We start from the raw sequence: 12,333 nt of genomic DNA on the forward strand, positions 1-12,333 counted from the left end.
ATTCTCCATAATTGAATTTGTTGAATCGGAATCACTAGAGGATTCTGATTTAATGGTTCGTTCCTCAACAATCTCTGTTTGAATGATTGGTGGTTCCGAAGGAAAATTTAATGGTTCAGGATCTATGAATCGTCCCTGAATATTCTCCGGATTCTCAATTGTGAGGTCGGGTTCAAAAAATGGATTATCGAAAATTTGAACTGGAGTACTTGGTCGACTGGATGACGATTCTAAAGAAAAATCAACGGCGGTAATATTTGCTAAATATCTTGATCTAGTTACAGGTGGTGAACGTACAAAAGGTGGTGAACGTCTTGCTCGGTGCATTCACTGAATATCCTATTAGTTTTTAAAAAGGAAAGAAAAATTATATAAGTTATCCAATTAATAGACTTTTCTGATTTTGCCCACGTTTCGAATAGCCAAAAGATGCAGCAGAGGGGTAGGATTCGTTTGGTCTCAATATAATTGAGGACTGTTTGGCTCCAATAACCCGGTCCACGTACAAATCCAACTATTACTACGAACCAGAAAATTTTGATGTCTATCAATTTAACCACTTAAAATAAATTTTCGTAATTTTAAGAAATTTAGATAAGAAGTAGAATAAAAATCTATGTCCTAAAACTAGAATAGCGAGAAATAAGAGAGAAAAAGAGTGTGTCGGAAAAGGTCGAAAAATAAAAATAAGAAAGAAAAAGAGTAACTTATAGAACTTAAAAACACTCGACTAACCCAACCTTATTACTATCACTAACTTAAAATTATAATCGCAAATTGAGATTACTAATTGGAATGATAATTGATACATAGGTAAAAGGCGTCTAAAAATATGAAAGCTTATAAGTAAAACTATATCCCAAATGGCAATGTCTTAAAAAGGAACTAAAACTTAAAAAGGCGTCGCAGAATTCTAAAGCACTTAAATCTTAGTCTAAAGAAAGAGTACTTAAGGGATTTTACGGCAAAGCCTAAAAATCTAGAAATAAAAATATAACTATGGCAAAAACTAAGTTTAAAACTAAAAACTAGCGAAAAATACAAATATTACGCTAAAACAATTAAAAAGGGAAAAAATATAAAAATATACTAAAAGTTGTGAAAATTACAATTTTTATAAAACTATTATTTTTATATTATTTATTTATTAAAACTATTAATTTTACATTAATTAAAATTTAACTAAATATATAAATTAAATAAAAAGAAACTTAAAACTAATTATAATAATAAGTAATTTAGGGTTAATAATAATAATAATTAATAATTACTCCGTAATTAATGCTGATTAGGGTTCCTGTCACGCGTGTCAGGGTTGCTCCGCGAGTTGCGGTGCCCGAAGCAGGAAAACTCCGCGAGTCGCGGGGTTCTTAAATTCAACTCTGGTACAGTTTTTAATTCGACGCGTTTTTTTTTTATATTTTCTGTTTTAAAAACTAAATAAAATACTTATAAAAAAAAAACTTATATTTAAAAATTAAAATAAAAATAGAACTACTGAATAATTTTATAAATAAAAATCTTAAAACTAGATTTATATATATATATATATATATATATATATATATATATATATATATATATATATATATATATATATATATATATATATATATATATTTTATTTCTTTTTCGGTTTTTGATTTTATATTTTAAATAAACACAAAATATTTAAATAAAACTTATAATTTTTATAAAATAAAAATAAAGAAACTTTATAAAACTTAAATATTTAACAAAATCTTAAAAATAATTATATTTTTGTTTTTCTTTTTATGTTTTCGAATATTTAAAACGTATTTTTACAAAAGCGTATAAAAGTAAACTAAAAAAATAATTTTTTTTTTATTAGCGTTGCGCTTCTGGCTTTTAAGCTAGATTGTTCCCCGGCAGCGGCGCCAAAAATAACTTGATGTTATGCGAGGTGTATATAAAATAGCTATTAAATTTTACAAGAAAATACTATAAAATACGATACAATTTTACACAAGATATATATTTATTTAGAGAATAGATATACTTAAACCTTGCTACAACACTTATAGGCAGTGTACCTAATCGTACAGTAGTGTAGTTTTTAGTAAGTCCGGTTCGTTCCACAGGGAAAATCTTTAAACAAAGCTTAACGCTATATTAGTTTTATTTTATAAAAATACAAATATATATATATAAGTAATATTATTATTATAAAGGGGGGTTTTTACCGTTTAATGACCGGTTTGTCGATTTTAAAACTTTAGTCGCAGTTAAAACAAAATGTAAAATATTAAATAAATAAAAGACTTAATTTAAAACGTAAAGTAAATAACGATAATGAAATTGCGATAAATAAAAGTGCGATAAAATAAACTTGCGATAATTAAAAAGTACGATAATTAAAAGTGCAATTAAATACAATAACAATAAATAAAAGTGCGATAATTAGAAGTGCAATTAAATATAAAATAAAGGAAATTAAATATGAAATAAAAGAATTATGCTTATTTAAACTTCCGTAATCATGATGTTTGACGTGTTGATTTTAGTTTTATGCCCATGGATTAATTGTTCTTTGTCCTGGATTATTTAATATGTCCGTCTGGTTTTTGTCCATAACAGTCCATCAGTCATAAATATAAAGTGCGAGTGTCCTCGTCAAATTATCCTTATACCCGAAGTTAAATATTCCAACTAATTGGGGACTTAAACTGTAACAAGATTTTAATACTTTGTTTAATAATTACACCAGGTAATCGACTGCGTGTAACCCAAGGTTTTAATACTCTGTTGTCAATTATGCCAAGTGTCCTTGTACATAATTTCACCCCTGTTTTAATAATTCTAGTGGCTATTAATCCATTCCCGTGTCCGGTTAAATGAACGATTATTCGTACATATAAATACCCCGCCCATCGTGTCCGATTGAGTGTATATGGTTATTTATAGGGACGTCCAATTGTGAATCTTTATATTAAAATTAACAAACTATCATTTAGTTAAACAAATATAAAGCCCATTAATAGCTCATAGTCTAATTTCCACAAGTGTCGTTCTTTTGTCCAAACCCCAATTATGGTACAAAGCTCAATTACCCAATTTTAGTAATTAGCCCAACATCATGATTACTTCGTTTTAAATAAGCATAATAATAACTTAGCTACGAGACATTAAATTAAAAAGGTTGAACATAACTTACAATGATTAAAAATAGCGTAGCGTTACACGGACAGAATTTCGACTTACACCCTTACAACATTCGCTAACATACCCTTATTATTAGGATTAAAATTAAAATTAAAATATAAATTATAAATAAATATTACGTATAGATAGATGGATGGATATATATTGATATTAAAATTCGTCGAACTGCGTTGGCTTTTATAGGCATTTTCATTTTTTGGGGCTCCGCGAGTCGCGGTACTTTTAGCCTTCGAACTCCGCGACTCGCGGAGTTCGTTTTTACAGCTCATTCAGCATTGGCTCTTTGTTTGCCGACGATTTTAAATAATAATATAATATATACATAATTTTTAAGAATTATTTATATATTATATTATATTCATGTGCATAGTTGACTTGTAATTTTTAGCCCGTTGCGTCGAGCGTTGAGAGTTGACTCTGGTCCCGGTTCCGGATTTTCGAACGTCCTTGCGTACAATTTAATATCTTGTACTTTGCGTTTTGAATCTTGTACTCTTGTAATTTCGAGACGTTTCTTATCAATAATTGGAACCTCTTTGATTGTATTTTGTACTTTTGAGCTTTTTGGTCGTTTGCGTCTTCAATTCGTCGAATCTGTCTTTTGTCTTCACCTTTTATTATTTAAACGAATATCACTTGTAAATAGAACAATTGCAACTAAAAGCTTGTATTTCTTGAGGAATAATGCTATGAAATATATGTTCGTTTTTAGCATTATCAATATATTTGTATTTTTATAAAATAAAACTAATATAGTGTTAAGCTTTGTTTAAAGATTTTTTTTCCCTGTGGAACGAACCGGACTTACTAAAAACTACATTACTGTACGATTAGGTACACTGCCTATAATGTTGTAGCAAGGTTTAGTATATCCATTCAATAAATAAATAAATATCTTGTGTAAAATTGTATCGTATTTAATAGTATTTCCTAGTAAAATTTAAGCTATTTTATATACACCTCGCATAACATCAGATTGCATGAATAGTGTATAGACAAAATTCATATCTTAGTGTATCTGCTAATTCATATTTTAGCGTATCTGCTACTGTAAACTTTGCCTGACATAATCCGTAAATTCCTCCGTAATCTACGAAACCTTTTGCTCTATATATATAGATATTCTATGTAATTAGAATACCACCCGATAGCCGAAAAGTCATTTCATATCGAAAAATCCTTTATTCAATCGTACGAAGTGGAATTCGTCATTAGTTCAAGTCCCTCGGATTCCGAAATGGAATCCCACTCAAGCTCCGAAAGCAGTGTGACTGGAATGGATCAACCAATCAACCATCATCTATTCTGGATGAATTGGGGATGGGTTCGTAGCCTCCTTAATCATTGGAGACAAGAAGAAGGCGATCCTTTCCATCCACCACATTGCCCTCTTGGCGAAGAACCTGAAGCACTTACCGGCGAACTTGTCCGAAACACCATTTTCTCTCTCATATCCAGAGTATCTAGTCACGATTATATACTATACCAAATTCTAGATTTTATTTATCCGCTCGTCCGAACCGACAATCACCCCGGTGTAATAGAAGAAGTCAACGAGCTTCGCGCTCGGGTAGTGGCTTTAGAGAATATGGTGCAAAGGTTACAAACACCAGCATCAGCACCAACAGCATAACCAGTACCACCATCATCATCGCCAACAGTACCATTACCACCCCCAACCACAACCGCGTCGTAAACCTCAACTTTACAATCTGTCCCACGAGCACCAATGTCATACGCTCTGTAGATACCAAGGAATACCAACAACAACAAATGATGAAGTGTTGATTCATAACTTCATTGGAGAAACACTCAGCGGCGATTATGTAATCTCCAAAGTCTTAGAGATTATCTATTCTAGCCCTAACCATAAATCAGATGAATAAACCAAAATAGAAACCCTGACAAAAATGGTGTGTGATTTACAAGCTAGACTTGTTCTATCAGCAGCATCAACAGTACCGCTAGCATCACCAGCACCGTCAGTACCGTCAGCATCATCAGCACTAGCAGCACCTATAACATCACAAGCTCCGACAGTTCAAGAATCACCGTGGACATCATTACTAATCAATAACGCGTATAATGAAGTATTAATTACAGTAGTGAAATACTCTGTGAAGATTATGAAATCTCTAATGTTATAGATTATTCATTTCTAATTCCAGCCTAAGATCAAATGAGCTTAATTTAGTATTAACTCATCAAATCTGTATTACATCTGAAGGAAAAATATATATATATTTTCATAAAGACTGTAATAAAATTCTCTGGTACAAAACATTATTTGTGAAAAAATTTTAACGGGTAGGTAATACTCGAGAAATATATAAATTCACAATTAACATCTTACACTATACAATCTTCGATTCTGGTTCAGCAAATCAGCAACTATACTCACTGCTTTCACAACAATATATATTCTTTCATAGAAATCAAAACAACCATACTCATTCAAGTTCAAATATATATCCTGATTTTGAAATTACAGAATTCAATTCGAGACATAATCGGTATCATCACTCTTAGAATTCTTATATCTTTCAAAACTACACATTGACTTCAAAACTGTGCTAGAACATCATATGTATATTAACGATTACAATCTGTGTTCAAACCCTTCGAAATTCCTGAAGACACTTCAAATAATGAACAATCGAGATGATGATCCAACCACATGTTACCCACCGTTTTTGTACCTGGAAAAAAAAAACCTCGATACCAAAGTCATAGTTTAACACGTATCCGTGTCAGACCCTTTGGCATTTATTAGATAAAATAATTTTTCAATTCCTTTTCAGAATAGACAGTTTTGTCACAGCTCCAGCAAGTCAACTTCAACTTTTCAGTCGAAACAGCCTTATTATAACCTTGATATATACGTTGTCCTTTCGCCATCATTACCGGGGAACCGTTTATGTCCCACCACATTAGCAATAAACTTACCAACAACTTCACTGATCTTTGACTTTCCAAAAAGTCATTATATTTATCGAAACCCCATCATTTACTCATCAACATCTTGTAACAAGAATTTTCATACCAATTATTGGGAACCAGCAATCAGTATTTTGAAATCTCACAGCATGTATACACCCACAGTTATATGTGTACATATAACGTCTATCTCTAAGACTTACATACTTCGAATGTGAAGTTTCTGAAAAACACCCTAAACCGCGAACCAGTTCTCCGAATTTTGGAAAAATAGTGATGAAGCAGCAATAACTATAAACGACCTTAACAGTTAAAAGTTTGATGATAAAGAATAGTGTGTTGGCAAAGCTCAGAAAAAGAGAAGGTTTAAAACTGCAAAACAGATTGAGCAAACTATGAAGGAGACTGTGGACAAATTACAAAGACGAAATCTACCTTCAAAGAATCCAAATGATTCAGTGTCTGCTGAAATCCTTAGCAATTACCTTGCTCTTTACTCTAAAACCCTTGCGGACGGTATTCTTCATCATCCTCTTATCTTAAATATTCTAAGATATCATCGTATCTTTCATTATTAATATCCTCCATATTTCTGAAGATATTTTCATAACTATTCTTAACTGAAATCTTTTATCTTTCCGCGATATCAGTATTACATCAGAAAGGAAACTGTTTTAGTTTCTAAATTCTGAAACCTTCGAGTGTAAAATATGAATGTTTTTGAAGTAGTGTTGGGAACTGAAGCATGAGTTAGTACAATATAATGACACTTGATCAACGTGATTATATTATAGTAAGTCATGCTGAGTTTCTAATGGGACATGACGATTCACAGACCATACCGTCATCATGTGCCATGTTACATGACTCTGGTATTCTATTAAATCTCTAAAAATATCAAGAAAATATTTTCTTGATAATTCAGTCTTTACTAGGATATTCTGGTAATTTGACAAATCAAGATCGTGCCATTTCAATTTCTCTCTTAGAACATTAGTCATTATTCATTCGAAACTCTATACCTACAAATTCTGGACCATTACTTGCGAATAGAAAATAAAAGCATGAAGCTCCGAAATAGAAATGAGAGTATAAATCGCAGCAAATATGAGAAAGCATTAACTGTGGATGTCAATGATTATAGAAAGACAGAAGCAGGGATTTCGAAATATAAGAGAAGAAATAAAGCTCAACAACAACTCAGAAATTACAAACCGTGTACATCGATGCATATAGCAATATAAAGACATGGGAGAACTAAAAACACTAGAAAACCAAGAGTATAGTAGAAGTAAATAGATTCTTCCGGCGGCAGATGAAAAAGAAGAATGACAGATATGAAAGTTAGGAGTATATGAAGAAACAGAACTGGATGGAGTATATTGACGAATGCTTTAAAGTATGAATTGAGGGAGGAAGAATAGAAGGTATGAGCTGTGAAAATAAGGAAATGAAGAGGGTGGATTTATACTGAAATATCCGACAGGGCAATCAAAATGGATTATCGCATTTAACCAAAGAGGATCCTAATTTTCTTAATTTTCGAAGAATCAAATCTTATTTAGATTTCGAAGATTTTCTTCTGAAATTCCTTGAATTCCAAAAATCAATCGTGGCTACGTCACCGGATAAGACGAACATGTATTTAATCATTTTTACTCTTTTGCGATAGCTTCACTCGTACTCTTCACAAAAATCAAATTGATTTATCTATATTACCCAATGATGATAAAACTCTAATTTTCAGCTCTTATGCGTCATGAAAACATACTTATTGTCAGCCATGACGATCCCAATCAAATTTCGGGACGAAATTTCTTTAACGGGTAGGTACTGTGACGACCTGGAAATTTTTGACCAAAATTTAAACTTAATCTTTATATGATAACATTATTCCGACATGATAAGCAATAAATTTTGACATTTTTAAAACTTTTGAAATGAGTTTCATACAAATAATTGACCAACCATTTGTTCGACGATTCACGAACGTCATAACTTGTATTAAATATATACTTATGTATATCTATGGATATATGGATTATATCTAACTTGAATATATGATAGTTAAGTATCTCATTAAGTATATTAATAATGGGTTTTATATATATAAATTGAGACTACTAACTTAAGGGTTTCGAAAACAATATATATATATATATATATATATGTAACATTTAACGACGTAATAACCCTTATGTTAAAATGAATATATATGTATTGTATTAAGATGTATTAATACACTTTTGAAAGACTTAAATACATATATTAATATAAGTATATTCAACAAAGATATCTATACTCGTATTCGCATTCTATTTCCTCATGAATTCTATTCGTATTTTTACGGTATTTTTACCCGTCTAATACGCAGCTTATAGATGTATAACTATTGAAAAATACACTCCTTAGCAGCCCCATTTTTGGATTCTAGCATTTTTTGTCTTGTTAATGAGTCATGAGATAAAAACTCACAAGTTTACTAACCATTTTGGCAACATATGACTCCATTATTAACTTAAAATTCGTCCATATGTACCACCCCATTTTTCCATTTCATTTTCTCATTCTTTACTCCAAATTACTCTCTCAAAATACTTCTATCTTCATACTAGATCATCACCAAGTATTTTCCTCATCATCTAGCTTCAAAATCAAGGTAGAACACTTCTTAAAGCTCTTGTTAAATTTCTACTCTATTGTTATCTTAATAAGTTTATAAAACTTATAAAAACTAGAACTTGTTTTGGTGGAAACCAAGCATGTTTGTGACCTTACTAACTTGACTTTAAAAACACTTATTTATATGTATTATGACATTATATTAAGTTATTATAAGAATTTATAACTTGTATATATGTATAACACCTTAGAACTTAATATACAACAATTGGTCTCTTTCGGTTCTTGAAAACTGTTTTGACACACGAATTTAAAAGCTATCTTAAACTTTATTTTAGAGCATATAACTCTGGATATATGTTAATATATATGAATCAAGATTTCTGTAATTTTTTCATGATTTTAGACGAAGTGAAAGTAGTTTTAAAAAATTCATTAGTTGACTGATGACAGATTTTATCCGAATCTGTCCACCGTTACAAGTTAAGGGTATAAGCCTAACTTCGACTATGAAACCAAAACTTTTAGATTATGTTTTGAAAACACAACATATTAAGGAGTCTCCGGCAACTTGATTCATTAAAAACCATGTAGTAAAAAATAATTTATGAACCGAAAGATTTGGCTAAGATTAATGTTGTATGCTTAATCAATCTAACTAGAAAACTATGCTAACTAAGACCTGGGCTATTTTCCTTGATAACACCTGTTAGTGTATATGTTAATAACTAAAATATAGAAGTAAATTAAAAAATATTGAGTTTAGCTATTTTTCATAGCCTACGGACTGTTCCTATGACGAATTATTGAACTGTGCAGATAGATTTACACACCTGTGACAAAATGAAATTTTAACTAACCTATACTCTGATTCAGAACATATGCCCGATAATGGTTGGTTATAGGACTTAAATACCTTTCCAATGATGGCTCTTACACCTATAAAAGTCGAACATACTATGAGATATACCTATCGGGAGTTGACCATTTAAAATAGGAAATCTATATAAGATTTAAAATAAGACTAACAACTAATTACTAACTTAAACAAGTAAAAATATTATATAATTAATATATAAACTTGTTTTATCAATATTATATGTTAATAAATATATATAATTGATATAGGTTCGTGAATCCGAGACAAACCCTGCACTTGTTCAGTGCCGTCATATACATAATTACTACGAAATATAGTATTGTGAGTTTCATTACTCCCTTTTTATATATATTTTTGGGCTGAGAATACAGGCGCTGTTTTATAACTGTTTTACGAAATGGACACAAGTACTAAAAACATATTCTACGTTGAGTTGTACCACTTTGCATATTTTTCCCTAATAGTTTGGTAACTAATATTTACATGTCGTAAGAGCATGTAAGCGCGAATCCTATTGATAGATCTATCGGGTTTGACAACCCCAACCGGGCTAGTCTCTCTAGTATCGTAAACGGTTGCATAGTACTTCGTTTTTACTACACTTGGTACAGTGTAGGGAGATTTCATAATAAAGGGAATATGCCACATTAATTGTTAAGTATGGTTACCGAAGCGCTCAACAACTTATAGAATACTTTTATACACTTGCGAGTGTACGGATATTTCTGGAAACTGAAATCTTGTGGTCTATTACTACTAAGGAAATGATTGATTATGATAAACTAATAAACTCACCAACCTTTTGGTTGACACTTTAAAGCATGTTTATTCTCAGGTATTAAAGAAATCTTCCGCTGTGCATTAGCTCATTTTAAGGATATTACTTGGAGTCATTTATGACATACTTTGAAAGACGTTGCATTCGAGTCGTTGAGATCATCAAGATTAATATTAAGTCAATTATAGTTGGATGTAATATGAAATGGTATGCATGCCGTCAATTTTTGATGTAAAGAAAGTTTGTCGTTTAAAAACGAATGCAATGTTTGTAAAATGTATCATATAGAGGTCAAATACCTCGCGATGTAATCAACTATTGTGAATCGTTTATAATGTATATGAACGGGTCATTTCATTAATCCTTCGACTCTAGGAGTTTGGAATAATGTCATTCGTGCAGGAAAACAAATTGAAGACCTACAGATTGCTTTCAAGACTTCATTCGTGAGAAACATTGGCAATGGTGACAACACTTCTTTTTGGAATGATCTTTGGATTGGGAATAATTGCTTGAGTTCCCTTTTCCCTAGGTTATTTCGATTGGATGCAAGAACAAATGTCACTGTAAAGAATGTTGTGGCTGTCCCAGGAATCAATGCTGCTGTCCCAGTAATCAATGATGCTGTCATCGACCATACTGCTCCTACAATTCAGGTTCAAGCTGCTGATTCTGAACCTTCTTCTGCCCAGACAGCTGCTGCCCATTTAATTGCTGCTACAGGATTTTTTACGGCTGTCCAGGAGCCTGTTGCAGCCGAAGGTCCTTCACCTGAAGATGTTCAAAGGGTTGCTGCTGATCGCTCTTACTGCTGGGCATGGAACCGCCCTCCAACCGGTAGAACTCTAGATGAATTGGTTCAATTAAAAAGTCTATTAAAATCATTTTCATATAACCAGGTTGGCATAGATTCGTGGAAATGGACCCTTTCTAACAATGGTCGGTTTATGGTGAAAATCTCTCAAAAATTATTGATGAAAAACTGATAAGTCCAGGTAATCATTCAGAGGAAACAATTTGGAACTCGCTTGTACCCAAAAAAATAGAGTTGTTTGCTTGGCGTGCGTTTCAAAAAAGGATTCCAGTAAGGATGGAACTTGATAAGCGTGGTATTGATCTACATAGCGTTCGATGTCCTTTGTGTGATGATGATCTGGAAACGGTAGATCATGTTCTAATCTTCTGCAAGCATGCGCAAGAGGTTTGGAATAGAGTCTTCAATTGGTGGAAGCGGGGAAACTTTACTCTTTATAGTCTTCGCGAAATCCTTCGGGGACATATTGACATTTGGCAAGCGGTCCTTTGGTCCACTGCATACTTTATTTGGAAAAACCGCAACAACAAAGTTTTTCTTGATAAAAGTTTTAATGGGCCGATAGCTCTAAGTGAAATTCAGATATGTTCGTTCGATTGGATCTCAAGAAGAACAAAAGGTTGTACTTTAGATTGGTGTGTTTGGCTAACCAACCCGGATTCGTATCTTCATTAGTCCTATGTATTTTTTTCCTGTGTCATCCAGTTTTTTTATCTTCCTTAATGTAATGTTTATGTTGTATTCTCTGTTTGGTTCACTTTCATGTGAGCCTCGGTTTGTTCCTCTGTTGTGTTAATATAATCGTTTGCTTTTAAAAAAAAAAAATTGATACTGAATTTGTAGTTTGCAACATATTTTTCTAGCATCCTGAAAGTGGTTTTGTACATGGCCTACAATAGATGCATCTTAATACGTGATAATTAACTCTGACATAGAAAATTGGTACTGTTTAATTAGCCTTATCATGTCCTCTACGCTAGTATGCCTGCATAGTGCATACTAACGAACAAAATATACATACATCCATACCTACCCTTTACTCATATTGTCATATAGTGGTAAAAGTTTATCTGCTGCGCTTGTTGTTAGTTTCTCTTCTATGGTAATGGTGAAAACAAG

At 31.9% G+C, this 12,333-nt stretch overlaps 1 protein-coding gene across 1 annotated transcript; it reads left to right on the top strand.

The window, feature by feature from the left end:
• The first annotated feature begins 9,623 nt into the window (after positions 1-9,623).
• On the top strand, positions 9,624-11,889 carry LOC139842636 (uncharacterized). The gene is made up of 3 exons (XM_071832754.1): positions 9,624-9,636; positions 10,803-11,237; positions 11,396-11,889. Exons 1-3 carry the CDS (start codon positions 9,624-9,626, stop codon positions 11,887-11,889), a joined length of 942 nt encoding a protein of 313 aa, XP_071688855.1.
• Positions 11,890-12,333: the final 444 nt, after the last annotated feature.

Source organism: Rutidosis leptorrhynchoides, chromosome 4, assembly GCF_046630445.1.
Source record: "Rutidosis leptorrhynchoides isolate AG116_Rl617_1_P2 chromosome 4, CSIRO_AGI_Rlap_v1, whole genome shotgun sequence".
Classification (NCBI taxonomy): Eukaryota; Viridiplantae; Streptophyta; class Magnoliopsida; order Asterales; family Asteraceae; genus Rutidosis; species Rutidosis leptorrhynchoides.